Here is a 20,503-nt window from a genome sequence, read left to right as displayed (position 1 = left end):
GAAGATCTTGGGAGTACTATATACATTTTTCTTTTGCCTATGGGAAATTTATTTAGTTGGCCTGCTAAGATTATTTTGTTCTCCTAGCAGATAAATTACTTGAATAATTTGTGTTTTTCTTGATGAAACAGGATCTACAGAGTTTACTCACATTTCATCTACATATACATCTGTTGCTCCACTTGTAAACAAAGAGAGAATTTCAAGCATCTTAAGATGTAAAGAAAGAAGCATATATGGGGCCCAAAACTCTGTCTCTTGTATTTATCTGGTATTTAAATGAAGGCCCTTAAGCGAGCATTGACATCAGGAGAATTCTAACTTCATACTTTCTGGATAAAAACCTTTTTCTGTAAGATAGAGAAAAAATAACTGATTTGTAATGATACAGCAATTTTACATTTAGAAACAGCTCCAGTTCCCCTATTCCAAATTTTGTGAATTACTTCTTCCTATTCTGTGAATTTATTCCTCACGTATTTCTGTAATAATACTGACTCTGAGATTTAAAAAGCTCAGAGTATTTAAGGCATCTGTTTGTTTTTGTGTATTTTAGGGATGACACAGTCATAGTTACTAGCCTTACACTAAACCAGAAAAGTCATGAGTAGCTTTGTGCTCTGGGCTTTGGGTCCTGTGGAACAGCCTATATCCTCCTTATCAGCATGTTTTTCTGAGCAGCTGTTGTGTCATTGGGAAATGGTGTAGATGGAAAATTCTCAAGTCAAGGTTTTGGGGGCAGGAGAAAGACTGATGTCTACTGGCAGCTGGGTAGACAGGAAAATTGATTTTGTTCTTTGATCCAATGTCCACAATAATATGGCTAACATAGATGACTTGGAAAAAAAATTATCCATTGGTGGAAGCATGCTACCTAATAATACCACTGCCCTAAAACCTTATTCTCCACCCCAGTCAGAATTACCTGAATTTTGCCAGAATCATTAAAAATTGGCAGGGTCATAGTAGTAAAAGATATTTCTTTCAAGAGAGCAGACACTGTGGTATTACCTGGAGTAACAAGAGGATGTAAAGATTACAAGAAATCAAGAAACTTACTATAATACAAGGAAACCAGAAATGAAGGTCTATCTACCTTCTGAATGGTCTTAATCAGTAGACCATGCTAGCAGAGCATTGGCACAAACTGCTCAGAGAGGGTGTGTTGTCTCCTCTTTGGAGATCTTCAAAAGTTGCTTATTCCTGGTGCTGTGCATCCCTGCCTGAGCAGAGGTTGAGCCAGATGGACCCAGACGTCCCTGCCAACCTTATCAATGCTTTGATTCTGTGATAAAGGAGGGAAATGAGGCATAAAAAAGTGAAGAAGTAAGAGAATAAAAACACACTTAGAGGAAAAAGCCAATAAAGAATAGTGCTTCTAGGGTTTTTGTTTGTTTTGTTTTGTTTTCCTAAAAATACACTGATATATCTTTAAAGACTTGCATTGAAGTTCTTCAATAAGTTGAGACAGTTCTTTCAAAGACTTCACTTCTTATTAGTGGTTGGTATGAAGTACTGCTTCTCATAGTGTCAGCTCAGGACAGGGAAAGGAGAGGTACTCCTGAGACATCTTTGATAATAATAAATCTAAGTAAATATATCCACTGTACAAAGTCAAATGCCCAGAGGTTAAATATCTCTTGACGACATCTTCAGCACTATACAGCTCAGGACTCTGTAAAATCTAATTGCTTTAACCAGATGAGTAGACCTACCATATCAGTTTCCTGGCTACTCACCTGAATCACCTTCCCAGGCAAATTTTGAAATTGGCTGATTACATGGAAAGGGATTACAGAACTTTATGCCTTTTTGCAATTTTCAGGAATCAGCAGTGCTGCACTTTGAGGACGAATGGTACATATGGGGAAGTGGTATAATGCCGTAAATATTCCTGTGGCTGAATTCAAGCTTGTGTGTTAAATCAATGATTTTTCGTAAAATTTGTAATGTTGCAAAGCTAAATGAGATAGGACAGGATATGGTTGACATTTAGAGCCAGTGTCAGCCTCTTAAAGCAGTTGGCTTTAAATCTTAAGGTTCAGATGCACGGGACATGAAACAGATACTTCTGCCTTCATTTTTTAATTTTTTTTTTTTTAATTTAAAGTAATGAGTTGGGCAGTAAATTGTATGAACAAATAGTGAACAAATGATTTCTCTTCAGCTGATACTTGTTGAAGAAATCCACCTGTAATATGCACCTGCATATTTTCATCCTCGTAATGTCTCCAGGGGAAAATCGTATCTGTTTTGCAAACAGGGAGTAAGTGTTCAGAATAAAGGCTAAAGCTAAAAGCCGTCATGCATTTCACTTCACCTTTAAGTCACCCAGTCCAAAATGAGGACCCTCAAATTCCCTCTCTTATTTTGTGTCTCACTCTGAAGTCGAAGCAGATGTGTAACTATAGACTTATAGAACTATACTGTAAGATTAAACTTCTCAAAATTTCTAATGTGCTGCTAAGAAACGTTTATATGGGCATCCTGATACATACTTGATATTGCATCCTAAGCATAATTATTATATCTCTAATTGTGTATCTGATTGTTCCAGTGTAGTTTTTCAAAAACGTCCAATTTTTGATCTGTAAAAACGCCACTCGCTATTTTATTCCTTATAAATAAGATAGAACTTAATAGAAAAACTTCTGTTTACTGTGAAGAATGTTAGTATGTCAGGATGAATTTTTACCTGATGTTCTTCATCTGCTTTTGTTTTATGGACAAAAATGCATCCAAAAAAGAAAGGAAAGAGTTTTGTAACACTGAGAATAGAGAGCCCTAATTCCAGACCCAGCATTAGTACTTCACATAGAAGACAGAAAGCGATTTTAAAGAGAAATAGAATTCAGTCTACACAGGCAGTAAAGATCATGTAAATGTTGTCTCTTATATGAAGCATTAGTGGGCGCTCTCAGTGCAGACTGCTACAACCTTCTGAACAAGCAGTCTTTTTTGATGTGTAAAATGAAGCATCAGTTACCACTAGCAAAAAAAAAAAAAAAAAAAAAAGATAGTAAACTAGTAAACACCAATTTCTCACACATTCCTATATGCTTCATATTACATAATGGTTAAGGTTGAGATTCCCTCTCTGATGATCTCTTACTGAAAATTCATCTGAATTCATCTGCTTCTGTAAGAACAAAAGGAAGGCTTAAGATACTTCCACTATGAGTGGAAATTCCCCAGTATAGGAAATAGCTTCCTCCATTCCAAATTCTGCATCCAAATTCTTCTGTGTGGTAAGTGCTTATATTTCCCCAAATAGGCAAAGAGCATGCATACTTCGCTGGGATGTTAGAATTCCACTGTGCAGCTCTGCGTAGAAACAGAGCTGTAATAATTCCCTTGGTAAATAGCAGTTCGTGACTCTGCTACCACATGATGAATCTGCGTCACAGCCAGAAGTTGAGTCATGCCTCTGAATTCTACTCCAGTGCTTTTTACATTAGTCCATCCATCTCATATTAAAAGTTCATTTATACAAATATTAACAAATAAGTATTTGTTTCTGAGTATCAGAAGTGACAGTAAGCATGTCCTAGACATGATGGTGCATCTTTAATGCATAGGACTTGCTTGGTAATGGTATTTTCTAAGATCATCAATTAGGATTAATTGTATCTTGCTTCTTAATAACTGTAAGAGCTATTTCAGGAGAAAAGGACAAGCAGACAGTCATTTCAACAAGAGTATGTCGTGACATATGTGATAAATGCAGTCTAAGATGTGAGTCTTACAGATATTTGTGTGTTACTGGTGACCACACTAAGAAAAAGTGTGGTCTATTTTTGAAGCCTATTTCTCATAGAATTCTCTAGATGTCCTCTACTTGTGAAGGGAAATAGAAGATAAAAATTCCTAAGTAGATGGATGGCTGCTCTGCAGACATCCAGCATTACAAGAACTATATTTTATCATTATAAAGCTTTTTGAACTGTTAATTTGAAATCAATTCACAAATGTTAACACAATAGCCTCAATGTATCTTGTGATGTTAAGTATTCTATCTCAAATGACACCAAGGGCCGTATTTCTTATGATGTTGAAATTTATTTGCAATAACACATTGACTCAGGACTGGTCATAGCAACTTTGGAAAAGAAAAAGCTTAGGAAAAAAACAGAAGAGGTTGCCCCTCTGAAAATGTAGAAATAACTCTGACAATGTAATTGCATGACTTAATTTCAAGAAGGACTGGAATTAACACTTCTGGTTCCTAAACCACAGACACTTAGCCCTTTTTAATTTCATGCAGTATAAGGTATTTCTATCATTATGGTCTTCTGTCCCTTCCTCAATGGTGAGCTAAAAATTTCTTTCAGTGCTACTGGCAAGGAAAGTCTATTACTTTCTGAGTCATAGCACTGTCTCTGCAGCACCTCAGTGTTCTTTGGATATACTGACACACTCAGAACTGACGTGCCCTGGCTTTGCTTAACTCGTGACTTAAAAAGAGACTTTAAGAAATCACACAGAAAGACAGACTCAGGAATTGAGTCAGAATTATAAAACAAATACCATTTTAGAAAGAATACAAATAAAATCTGACTACTTTTTTGACTTCATATCTTAGAAATCAGGCTTCCTTATTAACATGAATATTGCTTGCTTTTTAACAGGATGTAGGAGGAAGGACTGAACAGTTAAAATGGCATTGACTAACTTGTTTAAAATGTTAGTATTTAAGCAGAACTATAAAATGGGGAAAGCATTCAGTATTTCTATCTACTATAATTGTGATCGTTCATTGAAAATAATAGCTGTCAGTCAGATTTAGAAATCATGCTCTACTGGACTGCTTGGGTAGAAACACATCAGAACAATCATGGTTAATTAAATTTGGTAGTAAGATTTTTTTTTCCCCTACTTTTCTGTGTGTACTATGGATTAAACAGATCTTTTGCTTAAACAGGACTAGATTTTTTTCCTCTTACATGAGATGTGCTTAGTCTAGTTTATGTTTGTTTTGGTGATTTGAAGGTCTGTTCAAACCGAAATGACTGTGTTTCTGATCTAGAAGTCTGTAAAATCAAGAACTCCCCAAGAAAACAAAAAAATGTTGGCTGTTATGAAGAACGGGCATGACATCACAGTTCCTGTTTATTAAGCTATAATGAAATTTACCATTTTCTGATTCACAGACAGGAAAAAATAACCTGCTAGTTAGATTGCAGTATACTTTAGCACAGTATCTGAGAACTTGAAGTGACATCATGTCTACACAGCACATACAGCATCACAGAGTCACAAAGTGGTTGAGGTTGAAAGGGATCTCTGAGTCCATCAGCTCCAACCCCTGCTCAAGCAGTGACACTGAGAGCAGGGTGCTCAGGTGGCTTTGGAATATCTCCAAGAATGGAGATCATTCTTTCCTTCTAAGTATTATGGACACTAAAATATTTTTTGATTCCTATTCCACCTTCAGTTCAGAACATATACCTGCTACAGAATGAGAGAAGTGTTCTACCGTTACATTTCTGCATTTGATTTGCATGGAAAGCATTTACACTTCTAAACCAAAATATAAGCACAAACCTCCACAGCAAAACTTAATGAGAACTTTGGTACTGAAATGTAAAAGAAAAAAATCCTGAGTGCAGTAACTGGTAATGGAAGGCGCATTTATGTAAGCTCAGAGGTGCTGCCAGCTTAGCTGAGCTATGTAGCTCAGTGCTTTTTACACGCTAGAACATTTCAGATTTGTAGACCACAGATAATTACAGCACAATCCCCTGATCCAGTAGAGAAAGAAAGCCTTCTCTGTCACCCTAACATGCAGGGCACAATTCTGATTTCTATAGTGTAGTCATCATGTCCCCTTTCTGGACCAGCTAACCTAGGAAGCAATGAACTCCATCAATTTCTACATCAGCCTGAGGAACAAGGACAATGCTGATTCCCAAACCAGAATCTTGCTAAAAAGTGGGTAAAGACTGGCTAGGATGAGGCTGTCTTCTGCCCATGCAGTGGACAGGAGAGAGTTTTAGGTTTTCTAGAAAGAACAGAAAAGGAGAGAGAAAAAGAACTAGGTTGGTGATTAAAAGAATCCTCTAGAGAGACCAGACTTACAGCCATGACAGTGAAGTGATTTCAGCAATGCTCATTTAATGGTGCTTCATATTTCCTAGCATAGTTACACCACAGTCAGCATGCTGAATATAGAGACTCCTATGCTCACGTACCTGTATGTTCCCATTGGGTGATTTATTCAGTGAGGAACTTAGTCATTGAAACTTAAGTATTTTAAAGTTAAGCTTGATGGCATTTAACTGCTCCCCTTGATGATCTGTGCCCCAAATTATGTAGGGACCATTTTTAAAAATGACTAACACATTGCTAAATGCCTTTCAATGAGACATAAGTTTTAAACATCCAATACATCAAAGTATTCCAGTAATTAAAAGCTGAAGTGGTGTACATGTTCTAAAAGCTTGCTTTTCATCTTCTAGAACTGAAAAATCTATTCCTTTTCTTGCCATATTCTCACTATATGCTTATTATTCCAGCCATTTCCCAGTTTTACGTTTTGGTTTCTAGACAGTATGTCATTCTGGACCTTTCTCTTTTCACTCACTGATCCTTGCTGCCTTTCCTGTCTGTTCGTCTTTAAAACCGAATGGCTGATCTTCAGAGAAGGATAACTGCCTCATTTTCCTGTGAAACCTAGCCATAGGAGGTATATTGGCAGCAGATTTTCAATGGAAACCGCCATTTCCACCCACAGCCCAGCTGCCACATTTAAATCATGCTGTGTGGGGCTTCCACTCCCTTGGGAGGCTATTTTCATTTTCCTCCAGAGACTCTTCTACAGTCTAATAGAATTCACTGTCAGATATAATAAGTAACGTTATATACTGTAGTATTTTTTTTTTTTTTAATTGTGATATGAGTCAAGTTGAAGCTTCACTATTCTGGACTGGAATGTGATGGAATTTAATTATAATTTTTTGGCCTGAATGGACATCTTTCCTTTCATCAGATGTATCAAAATGCCTAGTTTAAGGGAAAGGCCCGTATCTAGGCATCTGGCTTTTGGAGTAAGGTGATTAAGCCAGTAGGTAAGCTTTTATTTTTAGATCAGAGTATTTCTAATTATTTTAATCATGAATAAAACTTTGAGAGAAAAAAATGAACTGAATGTCAAAGAGACAGTTTTGTTCTTTAATTCTGCCAATAATATTCAACCAATTTATCCAAGAGAGGTGAGCTTCTATCTTAGCAAAAATACTGCCTGCAGGACTCTCTGATACTACAACAAAGCAATCTCTGTGCGCTGCAGGAGGAGACTACTTTGATTGGCTGTTAGCACAAGCAAATACACACCTTTCAAGGTGTAAGTCATGGCAGGTGGATGGAGCATCATTTTCTCAGAGGGGAGAATAATGCTCCCCAGTAATGGCCCTCTACTTCTATGGTGTTGAAAATCTTAAGCCATTATATTTTTGTCTCTTGATGAATGTACCCTATTACTGCCACGCAGAGCAAAAGTTAGGGCAGGACTAATGTGTGAGCATAGAAGGAGCCTTGAATTGCTCTAAAGCATCTCTGATAGAAATTGCTGATACTCCAGCGATAGTTGAAAACTAAATAATACTGAAATAGCTGTGCCCAAGAGGGCCACAAGAGGCCTTGGATCTTTAACAAAGAAGGGCAATACAGCTGACAAGGAGTCTGGAGTACAAGTCTTATGAAGAGCAGCTGAGGGAACTGGGATTGTTTTGTCTGGAAGAGACTCAGAGAAGACCTTATCACTCTACAACTGTCTGAAAGAGTATTGTAGCAAGGTGGGAGTCAGCCTTTTCTCCCAGGTAACTATAGAGAGAGAGGGAATGAGAGCTGATGGCCTTAAGTTGTACTAGGGGAGGTTTGGGTTGGATATTAGAGTCATAGAATCATAGAATGGCCTGGGTTGAAAAGGTCATCTAGTTTCAGCCCCTCTGCCATGGGTAGGGTTACCAACCACTAGACCAGGAAAAAGTCTCCTCAGAAAGAGTGGGTAAACCATTAGAACAGGCTGCCCAGAGAAGTGGAGGAGTCACTGTCCCTGGAGGCTTTCAAGAAGAGGGTAGATGTGGCACTGACAGCGCAGTGGTGTTGGGTTGATGGTTGGACTAGATGGTCTTAATCTTTCCCAATCTTTTTTTATTGTGTGGATTTTTTTTTTGTTTTGTTTGTTTGTTTGTTTGTTTGTTTGTTTTTGTGTGTATGTGTGTGCATGTGTTTCTGTGTGAAACACATCAAGAATAAAGGCATCTTTAAAAGATAACGTAGGGACTAACCTTTTAGCTCCTTCATAATCATATTGTGAATATATTAATGCATATTAATAATGGTATGCATTTTTTTCTGAAGAGAATTAATTATAGCTACAGTTTCATAATGCAGTAAAGTGCAGGGAATGCTGTCATTTCTATTCTGTCTTAGACTAATCATGTTGTCTGTGCTGTGGAAAGCCACATTCTTTTTTCTTTTTTCAAAATAAAAAGATTTAAACATCTCAATCCTCTAGCAACCAGAATGTAAAATATTTCACACTTGAATGACTCCTTACCAACCATGCAATACAGAGAGCAGTGTCCTGTAGCTTATTCTGGAGGTGAGAATCCAGTACATAAGCACTGAAGTGGTTGCATCTTGTATCGTTTGGTTTTTGTCATTTTTTTTTTCCTATAATTTCAGATGTTAACTGATGATAGACACATGCTTGCATTAGAAGGCTGGCCCACAGTATTATTTTTTTTTAATATTCCCTAGCTGTTTGCTTTTTGGATAAGTAAGATACTTACTGCTATAGTTACAGGAAAATGGGTGTATCGTATTTCTTAATTCTGTGCCATATGTCGTTCTTGCTTAAAATGAAGCTGGGAGACAGTGCTGTTGTTTTTTTATGTAGAGATGACAGAAGGCGCATTTCAGATAGAAAACAGGAGCTGACAGTCTCATTGTAGTAGCCTTACACTAGAGATACAATAACTGACAGCATACTTTGTTACTCTACGTAAGTTCATGCTGGAATGATAGTTTGACCTGTTGTGTTGTTGTTTAATATGATCAATCAAGTCTGTGTCTAAGGGTGTTGACTGTACTAATGTGTGTCTGGCCATGTTGGTAAATGATTGACAGTATAACGACATGAATTGTCTTTGATGTCCAGCAGTTTATTTCTCTTGATTTGTGATTGCTTGAACAAAGCATGCTGAATTTCTTAAAAGCAATTGCTTTTAACCTGTTGAAATGGAAATGTTTCATATAATGTCCAAGTTTCAAACCTTGTGACTATGTAAAAATCCATTGTTGCTGATAGATGCATTCTTGCAGCATTTTCTAACCCTTTCAAATTGGTGAACGATTGATTCTGAAATTTTCCCATTTTATATTGTTATCATGAAGAAAAAGGAACCTTCCCTGCTCTCTACTTGTAAACAGAGTTGTCATTACCACTGAGTTGAACACTCAGGAGGCACACAAATCTGGATGTCGTGGCAGCTTCTAGATACTACTTTGAGTTAGCCAACCTCAATTTTATCTGTGGAAAAAATAGAGTGTTTTTATTCCAGTTTAGACATCTAACCTCGAATGGAGTGGAGTTTACAATTTGACATTATTACAGAAATCAGTGTTCTTTGAGTTCATGCAGAAAAGGTCACTGGCTTTGTGTGTTTCCATTTTTACATATTTAGGTTACAGCAACATAAACACTGAAGTGTTCAGAATCAATAGCCACTTAGAAAAACTTGATTATATGCATTCATCTAATGAATCAATATGAGACATTAAGCCTTTTCCTTGTGCTATCCTAGTGTCTTTGGTCAGTCCCTATATTCACAGGTCTGGCAATAAGATGTAGTCCATTGTGGCTTTTGGCTCGTGAACACAGTTGAGATGGGTGTAATTGTAGGATTTGAGTGCAACCACAGCTTTGTCTGATATGTGTCATGCAGGTGTTCTTCAAAAGATAGGTGTTAGAGAAGGAGAATTATTCCTGTTAAGTGATACAATAGGTGTGCAAAGGAAGTAAGCTTTATTTTTTTTCTTTAACAAAGTATTGTGGTGCCTGTTCTTAAAATCTGCTAAGTATTATCTTGGTTGGAGATGGACATACAATAGTAAAAACAATGAGAGGGTCTAATGGGATGGATTTCTCAAATGTATCAGGTTCCTTAGTGGTAGAAATGTAAGTTAAACCACCATTAAGTCTCATTTTGTTAGTTGAAGGAGATATTCAAAGTGTCTAAGAAAGGTGAGATTCCACTTCCTGTGAGTTGACTATAAAGGGAGCTTAAGATGACTGGAATTGACTTAGATTTTAGCAGCCCAGGGGTAGGTGAGAGATGAAGCCCATCCGTGACATCCTAAGTCCGGGAACAATCAGATATTATATTGATTTATTTACATAAATACTTTTAAATAATTTACAACTACAGAGCATGTGCTTTACTAACCCATGCTGCCACATAGGCTTTCAGTCTCATGATTTGTTACATTTATTTTTTACACCTTGCATTAAATGAGCTCTCCAGAACTGAGCTTTTTCCTGCATATTTGTTCACCACCACTATACCCTGTTTTTTTTCACTTACTAGCTATTAGAGTCAACTAATTGAATAAACCTATTGTTTAAGTGGGCCAATCATTGCAAAACCAAAATTTCCGTTCAGTTTCCTTGTTCCATAGGCAGAGATCTTCATGATGGGTCAAAGAGCAGATTTTCCAGTAATTTGATACTTTTCATCATGTGGTTCAGTTACCCCATTTTGAGGTCTTAGTGAGTTAGAGTGGAAAGGTACTGAACATTTAGGATGCATAGGATCCAGATAAATAAAAGATCTTCACTTTGACTTAAGTTACTGTTTCTGTATTAACTGAATCAAAAAGTTCACTTTGTTTTGTTTAAAAATATGTATTTAGATTCTTGAACTCCTTAAAAAACTTTTTAATTTTGAGCTCCAAAAATCGGTTCATTTACTTTTGCCCAGTGTTATTAGTCCTAAACACTTTTTGCAATGCTTTTTAAAAGATACTAATTATTTAGTACTTATTTAGTTAAATGATAACATATCTGAGTGGATCTGTGGTGTGTTTGAGGTTATTCATATGCTTTTAATGCTCTGAGGTACACAAGGATTTAGTAGGTGTTTAGAGCTCTGTGAAGTAAATAGCACATCTGCTACCTTTACCTTTTAAGATCCAGTATGCTCCTCTCCTATAGAGAGCCTTCCAGAACTTGAAGGGAACTTATAAACAGGAGGGGGAACAGCTGTTTACAAGGGTGGATAATGATAGGACAAGGGGGAATTGTTTTAAACTGAAACAGGGGAGGTTTAAATTAGAAATTAGGAGGAATTTTTTCACCCAGAGGGTGGTGATGCACTGGAACAGGTTGCCCAAGGAGGCTGTGGATGCCCCATCCCTGGAGGCATTCAAGGCCAGGCTGGATGTGGCTCTGGGCAGCCTGGTCTGGTGGTTGGTGACCCTGCATGTAGCAGGGGGTTGGAACTGGATGATCATTGTGGTCCTTTTCAACCCAGGCCATTCTACGATTCTGTGATGATTCTATGAGTCCTGAATGCTTCCATATTTTTTCTTACTTTTCAGTAATTGTTTCAGTAATTTTCAGTAATTCAAATATTTGAAATTCTTGAAGGAAGAAGGGGATGACAGAATGCAGTACATTTCACTCACTCGTACAAGTCAAGTTCAGACGAGTTCAGATAAATTAATGATTTTCACTTAGCGGTAATACTATTGTATACATGCCTAATCTGTACAACTTAAGGAAGTAAAGATGGTGGTTTTTGACACTTCATACATAAAAAGCACTTCCTGCTTATAATAATTTGATCTATTGAAATAGAAGCAGAAGCTGGTAGCAAAGCCTGAAGTACAGCATAGCTGCAGAGGTGAGATTCCTGTATTTTAAATTGCATTTTTGAATTTATAGTTTAAGTAGGTAAAGGCATACATGGTCCCACTTAAAAAAATAAAATAAAATAATATATATATATATATTTATGTATCTCAAAACATGTAAAATGGGGATGGTAATGTAGATATTCCAATGCACTGACTGAATTAGTGCCTGATTCCCACTGGGAAGACAGAGGTGAGGGGCAGTTGTTCTGCAAGCAGCATTTCATGCTAAAGTGCAGTGGTTCCAAGAAGGGTACCTGATTCTGGAACAGTATTCAAGGGTCTGGGTCAGCTGCCTGCAGGTTCCTGGAAAGCAGAGTCCTCTAGATTGGATTTCATTACAGACGGAATAAGAGTAATTTTAATCTGGCTGCTTGGAAGCACCAAAACATGTCCTAGCTCTGTTTTGTAATCTGCAACTAGCCATCTCTGTGAAACAACATCTCAAAAACGTATATGTCCTTCTTGAGCTTTGACCTGTTGCTTTTCTTATTTTCTCTTCTATATCTTACTGGTTAGTGTGCTGGATTTGAATCAGTACCTCTCATATTCCAGGATAGTACTTAGGCTCTACACTGGATTTTTTGGGGGCAGAGAAGTCTCCTGATCATATGGCATAGAGATAATAAAATGACTTCCTATAAAGAAAACTTCCTCCGTTATCATTGTCTGCTCAGGTTATAGCTGTCTGTAGTGACTTGGCACACTTTTAAGCAGTCATTTAAATGGGAAAAGAAAATTGTCCTCAGCTGAAAAAGTTTATTCTTGCAGTTGAGCAGGCAAATCATTAGGCTGGAGTAAATCTCTTCTGAATTTTTGATTCTTTCATTGCTATTAATTCAGTGGTCCAGCTTCAATGAGACAGCTACCACTTCTTCCTCAGAATAGCATGTGGCTGGGTAGGGCATCCTCCTGGAAGGCAAGGAGTGTATGTTCAAGACATAGGATTTGGTGGAATCTAAATATCTTATTTTCTGGTCAACTGTCACCAGCTGATAGTATAAGTCCTTTAAAGCTAAATGTGATCATTGTTTTGAGGGTGATTTAATAGCATGCAGTGTTATGCAAATTAATTAGGTTTGCATACTCTTTGAAGACTGTATTTGTTAGAGGAATTATCTGTGAATTACCTTTTTTTCTGAATACCTTGAAAGTCAACACATGCAGATTTGGAAGCTGTGTAGTGCAAACCAAAGTAATGCTTATGGTATTCAATAGGATAAATGTAAGTGCCTTGGAAACATTCTGCCTGTAGCCTTACGCAGAAGTCTGCTTCCTAATTTTCTTTCCTCAAGTTGTATATGGTAAAATTTCACCTCAGTGCCACTTCAGATACTTACATTCTTTATTAAATGCTTTTTGATAACCTCAGAAGATGTCTGTATAGTACGTTTTTAGGTTCTATTACCTACCAAATGTTATGCTTTACGTTAAAATAAATGCTGATTTATTGATGATATGAAATAAAACAATGGGAGCACTGTTTCTAAGGACACTTTTTAGGTTGAAAAACAAAAAAAAAACCAACTTTCTAACATTTGTTATTAGTCTTTTAAGCTTCCTTGCTAATCTATGGAGGTAACAGACTATCTAGAGGAATATTTCCTCCAGATATAGGTGTTATGTCACACATTTCATATGTGCAGTAGCGTATAATCTAGAGGAGAATATTAATCAGTAATCTGACTTGTAAAATTTTGTGCATTTCTCTGGTCCTATACAATATATAATCAGATATTTTAATTGTTATGGCTTTAAAATATTAATTATACTAATTATGTTGAAATTAATGTTATATTGCTAAAACAATATATTTGCAATCAAGGAATTCAACTCTGGGAAAGTAATGTGTATTTTCTGTTGAAGAATTGTATTCAATCGAAGAGTGACACTATGTTTTTTAATGATGCAAAATCGTGTGAGAGTTAAAAACATACCATAAATCATCTTCTAACTAAATTCATATATTATTTCTTCAATTATTAATATCTATATGTTCTCTTGGAGCTTATTGCTATGAAATTCAGCAACATTCTTTCCACAAGAATTATTCATGATAGATGCTGAAAGACTGAGACATGCAGCCAAGAAGTGTGGAATATTCAAAAGTGTATTTCAGAAAGCCCCAACAGATATTTCACTGAAAGCTAAGACAGTTGAAGCGTGAGGGGAAAATAAGACAAACATAGCTGACGAGGGAAATACGTTGAGAAAAAAAAAGAGAATGGACAAAGGCATACACAGCAGATAAATCAATGAGGTCATTGCTTTGAGCAGGGATAAACAAGTCTTAAAATAAGTATACAAGGGAGTAATCACAAAAGACAAAATTGAAAATGGGGAGAAAATTGCAGGTGCTCTAAGGATAAACAGTAACAGATTTTACAAATACATGAGAAAGAAGAGGTCAGTGAGAGAAACTGTATTCTCAGTATGTGATTGCGAGAGGAAGTCAGAGCCAGATGAGGCACAGACTGCTGGGAAACTGAATGCTTCCTTTCCCTCGGCGTGCTCTCCAAAGAGACCAAAGGGAAAATGCCAGAAACAGAGAAGTGTCCTGGAGGCAGAATCTGAAAAATTAATGAAACAAAGGCTGATAGCAGAACAGGTTAAAAAGGGAAAAGAAAACAGGGCAGCTGAATAGTAGGTTCCAGCTCTGGCATCCTCTTTACCAGCTTTCTGAAAAGACTTCAATAATAACTTTTCAACGCTCACAGACTCTGAGGTCAGTAGTATATGAGGTAAATATGACATATATGGGGTTTATAGCTGAAGAAGACTCCAGTATTTTAAGGTTTTATGAGAGACAGTTTTTAAAGGTTTAATGAGAATTGTTCATACAATTGTAGCTTTATAAACTATTAATCCACACACAGGCAAAAAAAAAAAAATACAGAATTGTAGGCAAAATGGACGACAAACAGCACAAATTGTGAAAGAGAGGACAAAACCTGAGTTAGAAGTACCTGACATAACTGATTTCATTGGGAAAGTGGCATGTTCCTTAGTCCTTCATTGTCAGTCCCAGCCTTAAAATGTATGTTCATTTCTCTTGTAATTCTACAAACAAAGACACTGAGAGTATATACATGAAAAACTAAAGTCAATTTCATAACGTTACTTGAATATTTAAGTTGCAAATAGTTATTTAATCAGATTTATAACAGCATCACAGCAGATCAGGCAGCTGAGTTGCACTGATTTCCATTGCTGGTTATGCCCTTTCAGTGGGTCCTAAATCCTGAGTAATATCTTTCATTCTCATATACTTTTAAAAATATGCAAAAAAGCATAAAGGCATTAAAAAAAAAAAATTACAAATGACCAAAAACAGTGCTGACAGTTTCTTTTTACTTTGATTAATAATTTGTACCTTAAAATTCTTGGGGTTATATTTAGATGCAAAAATTAAACAACAGATCTATTCAGAATAGATCTAGTTGTTATTCTGTGTTTTCCTCCCCAGTTCCCAGACTACTGGAAATTTTAAAAGGCTGAATTGAAAGGTACTGTTAATTGTCTTGATGGACCAGAGGCTTTGTAGAGGGGTTTAGGTATGTTGGAACATTGGACCATCAGCAACAGCATGAAATTTAACAAGAATAGCTACTAGAGTTTGAGATGGAGTAATGCCAAACACAAGTACAGACTGGGAGATGACTGCCTGGAGGGCAGCTCAGCAGAAGGTTCTGGCAGTGTTAACAGACAGAAGGCTCAACATGTCCCAGCAGTATGCCTGGGCAGCCAAGAAGGCAAGCTGTGTTTTGAGGTGCATTAAACACAGCATACCAGCTGATCAAAAGAAGTGATTCTCCCACTATATTTAGTGTTGGTACAGCTTCATCTTGAATATTGTCTGCAGTTGTGGGCTCCTCAATATAAAAAAAGAAGTTAGGGTCCTTGAAAGCGTCCAGGGAATGACAACAAAGCTGCTAAAAGGATATGAAGTCATGTCCTGTGGGGAGAGGCTGACGACACTTGGGTTGACTTATCTGGAAAGGGGAGATTGAGAGGCAACCTCATTGCTCTCTGCAACTGCTTCAGAAGTGAAGAAGGATGTGCTCATCTTTTCTCCTTCTTATTAGTGACAGGATGTGTGATAATTGCTCAGAGCTGTGCAAGGGAGTTTCAGACTAGACATTAGAAAAAGTTTATTTATTGAGAGGTTAGACTCTGAAATAGGGTTTGTAGATAGGTGGTCATTGCTCTGTGCCTGTCCATGTTTAAGAGGCATTTGGATAATGCTCTTAATGATATGTTTTAAATTTGTGGCAGCCGCAAAGCAGTCCAACAGCTGGATTCAGTGATATGTACAGGTCCCTTCCAAATTAAGCTATTCTATTCTGTTCTAAGTTATGATAAGAGAAAGAAATGAAATCTTGGGGATTCTTGAGGCTAAGCCTACTCTCATCTATGGAAATAAAGATCAAGAATTTATGAAAATACCACTTAAAGATACTGGCATTAAAGAAGCTACAGTGAGGGTAATATACCTTGTAAGGAAAAAAAAAAAACGGAAATCAAGACAAGCATGACACGCCCATTCAGGGAATGTTATTCTGCCTTCTTAAATTGCATTTAATTGATATACAGGTTTCTAAAATCTTCATGATAACCATGCTGTGATCCATACATATTCTTCAGAATTGCAACCTGATAGGCACTTTAGTGAAACAGGTTCCTCTATCACGATCCAGACATTTCCCTGGGCGCTATACGCACCTTGAAATTCCAGTTCTTAAGAAAAAACTTCTGCCTTCTCTCAGAGTTCTATATAAATGGTTTGGACATACAGCTCCTGAATTCCTCACATAACATCAGGGAAAGTTCCAGAATAATCCTGCAATAACAACAGTGCTCCTCTTTTGCCCCATGTTTTAGATATGGTCCAGACCAACGGAGACTGGACTCCTGTTTCTGCCCTGACTGTAACTATGTGGGATATTCTCCATGGAAATACATTTTGCCTTTCCTCTTGATTCTGAGCAGCTGGAGCTTGACTAAGGATAGGAGTCACAGGGCAAGAGGCAGGGCTGTCATTTGACAGAAAGCAGTGGCAGGGAGATAGGGACAAGATATTTTGCCATTTTTATAGGTTTTGTTTTGCAGCATTTTTGGGTAGAAGCAAATATAATACAAAGAGAAAACACCAGAAACTTGTGCCTTCTGCCTTTCCAGGTTTTAGGACTTTTGATAGTAGTCAAGATTGGGGATTTTGTTTGTCTGCTCTTTCTCAGAATGTTTCTTGGAGCTCATGTTCTAGAGAAGGGTGCTCTTTCCTGGGATATGCCACATTACCTGCTGGCTGGAGCATGTTTCTATGATCTGTACAGTGTGTGTGCTCAATTTCGCTTCTAGTCTGCACAATTAGACCTGAACTTCAGTGTTGGTTGCTGGAAACTACGTACTGGTAGTAATACTATCACCTGCTGTGGTGCTGAAGTAATGTAAAGAAATGGCGTATGGGGTTGAGATCAGTTCACATGGCTTCCTCTCTGCCCCTCATTACCCCTCATGTGTTTCCCCAGCTCCACCATGAGCTCCCCTGCCAGGAACTCCTCCTGCATGGCTGCCCCACAGGCTGCAGCTTCTTCCAGGACACACCGCCATGCCATGGCACGCTGTGGTGTTTGGAGCACCTCCTCCCCTCTCCCTTTTCTGACCTTGCTGGCTGTAGGGTTGTTTTTTCTACTCCTCTCTCACACAGCACACGTTTTATCCTCTGTTAAATACACTTTCCCAGAGGCACTGCCATCTTGGTTGTCAGGCACAGCTGAGTGATGTGGTGCAGCCATTGGAGCCAGCAGGAATCAGCTGTGTCCAGCACTGGGCAGCCCCAGCCTCACCTCGCACAGGGGCCTTGCAGCCCCAGTCCATGTACCCCCACATGCCCTAAACACAAATGAGGATGACAGGAATCTATCTAGACGGAGGAGCTGAAAATTTACTCTGTATTTTTTTATAGTGTTAACGGAAGGAGGATGAAGTCTAATTTAGACGTGCTGCATTAGACTTTAAAGGTAACTATAGTCCCTGCAGAGGAAGAGGTGTCTGTGATTCAAAGGTCTCCCTAATCAAGTTTTCCAACATGGATACCCATTTTTTTTTGTGACTTTGCATGATTCTCAGGTGTATGTGTGGTAGGCAGATTGAACCAGCTGTCCTGTGAGCAAGTACCTTAAAATTTGTGTAAGACTATGGCTGTTAGGCAACTAGATAAAATGGACTGCTTTTTTCTTAAGTGGCATTTAAGTAATTGGGATGTGTAGCTGCTGGGATGTCACAATGAGATGCAGGCACCACAAAGAGGCCCTCTAGTCCTCCGTAATACCCTTCTCTCTGTATTGGAAAGATATGGATTTGACAGATAGGGATCTTTGTTCAATGAACAAAGAGCTGGTTGTGAGATCATGTCCAGAGAGTGGTGGTCAGTGGCTCAGTGTGCGAATGGAGACCAGTGATGAGTGGTGTCCCTCAGGGTTCAGTACTGATACTCTTTAACATCTTCATCAATGATATTGACGGTGAGATTGAGTGCACACTAAGAGAGTTTGCAGGTTACACCAAGCTGTGTGGTGCAGTCAGCACACCTGGAGGACAGGAGGCCGTCCAGAGAGACCTAGACAGGCTGGAACAGTGGGCTCAGCTGAACTTCATGAGGTTCAGCAGATCCAAGTGCAAGATCTTGTACCTGGGTGATAGCAACCCACACTACCAACACAAGCCGGGGGATGAAAGGATTAAGTGCTGCCCTGTGGAAATGGGAAGCTGGACATGAGCCAGCAGCGTGCTCTCATAGCCCAGAAAGCCAACCATATCAAAAGAACCACGATTAGCAGGTCAAGGGAGGTGATCCTGCCCCTCTACTGTGCCCTGGTGAAATATCTCTGGGAGTGCTGTGTGCAGATGTAATCATGTTAAAGGGTAGGAAAATATAATGTAAAAGGAGACATAAGTAGATTTGTGTAAAAGGCTAGGAAGAGCAGTGGAAATGTCACAAAGCTACTTAATCAGAGGAAAAAGGCTAAAAACCTATGTGATTTGAGTAGCACTTAAAATGAAACAATGAAGAAATTAAAAGAAAAAGCTTTTTAACAAATAAGTAATTTCTGTGTGCTGTCACTCAGTGTAGTGATAGGGGTTACAATAAGGGTGACCATATTCAGGAAATACAGTCACGCAACTTTGAGAAACTGGTGACTGGCTACTCTGGTAGAAGAACAAAACTCTAAGGTTCTACTTATGTTACAGTGAATTAACACGACTGAAGAATAAGGTGTACTAAGCTTTGAAAAGTTTGTCTTTCTGTATTGACAAATAATTTTATAATTTTCTTTTTTTTTTTTTTTTTTTGTGAAAACACTTCCAACATTGGCCTCAAAAACTTATTTTTTGTTGCACTGATGAGCATTCATTCCCATTTATTCAGCCTCATAACTTATAATGAAGAATTGAGAATTTAAGAGCAATTCATTATTTATAATAACAACAAACAATATTGTTAAGAATGCAATCATATTTTCATTCGTATTTTCAGTCATTTTTCACTCAAACGTATATTTGTTGTAAACGATCAAAGTAACCGTAGTAAGTGTTACAGAATTATGAAGCACTGCTTTTTTCCTAATTGTTGTATTGATAGCTAATAGGTAGTATAAATATGCTGTTTTGTTGTTTGTTTGCTTTTTTTTAAACTGTATTTAAAACAAGAATTTAAAAAGAATGTCATATGAAGAGGAAAGAAAAAAATAAAAAGCACACAATTGTATGTGTTCTGTAACTGCTGTGCTGGCATGTATATGTGACCTTTATCAATAATAATTGTTTACTAGTTCACAGTTTTTGTAAGTCTTCTTCACCCTGGTCATTATTGTCTAATAAGTATTTTAATTTGAAAACATGTTTTGAGAAGAGCAACTAATTATGGTGTAGAATTTGGAATGAATGACTAAATGATGTGTGTTATACAGTCTGACCTACAGAAATCTTTAGAATAATATAATAATTTGCATACTTTATTTTTGCAGTGTTTATGGCTGTCCTTTGGCAAAAAAACGAAAAACGCAAGATAAACAACCTCAAGAACCTGCTCCCAAAAGAAAACCTTTTGTGGTTAAAGCAGATAACTCTTCTGTAGATGAGTGTTATGAAACTGATGGAACAGAGGAGATGGATGAAAAGGAAGAAGAAGAGGAAGAGGAGGACGAAGAAGAGGAGGAATATTCTGATGACAATGATGATCAAGGTGATGAGGAGGAGGATGATGAGGAGATAGATCGAGAAGAAGAAGAGGAGATTGAAGAGGAAGAAGAGGAGGATGAAGAGGAAGGTGAAGATGTGGAGGATGAAGAGGAGGAGGAAGAAGAGGAGGAGGAGGAAGAGGAGGAGGAGGAAGAACGTGGTAATAATCAGAGTATTAGTAAAAAGTAAACACTGTATTTTCTGGGTTAATCTTTTAGTGTGGTGTGTGAGGATATAGCTATGAAATTCTCATTAAAGCTAATGGAAGTCATGCAGTTAAATCTCTCTGCTCCACACTGAAAATATACCCCACTGTGTTCTCTTAACATTTATTTTAATAAGT

The 20,503-nt window shown here is 37.6% G+C and overlaps 1 protein-coding gene across 3 annotated transcripts in view; it reads left to right on the top strand.

The window, feature by feature from the left end:
* MYT1L (myelin transcription factor 1 like) overlaps positions 1-20,503 on the top strand; it is a gene marked incomplete at both ends in the record, with an annotated part of 124,509 nt that overhangs the window by 7,694 nt on the left and 96,312 nt on the right. For all 3 annotated transcript variants that reach the window (XM_079532453.1, XM_079532452.1, XM_079532454.1), the window contains one exon: positions 19,947-20,317. In XM_079532453.1, the coding sequence (XP_079388579.1) occupies positions 19,947-20,317 (371 nt within the window). The remainder of the gene's footprint in view (positions 1-19,946; positions 20,318-20,503) is intronic.

This window comes from Tetrao urogallus (genome assembly GCF_951394365.1).
Source record: "Tetrao urogallus genome assembly, chromosome: 2".
Lineage (NCBI taxonomy): Eukaryota > Metazoa > Chordata > Aves > Galliformes > Phasianidae > Tetrao > Tetrao urogallus.
Note: the sequence above shows the minus strand (reverse complement) of the source record. Positions and strands in the feature narration are given on the sequence as shown.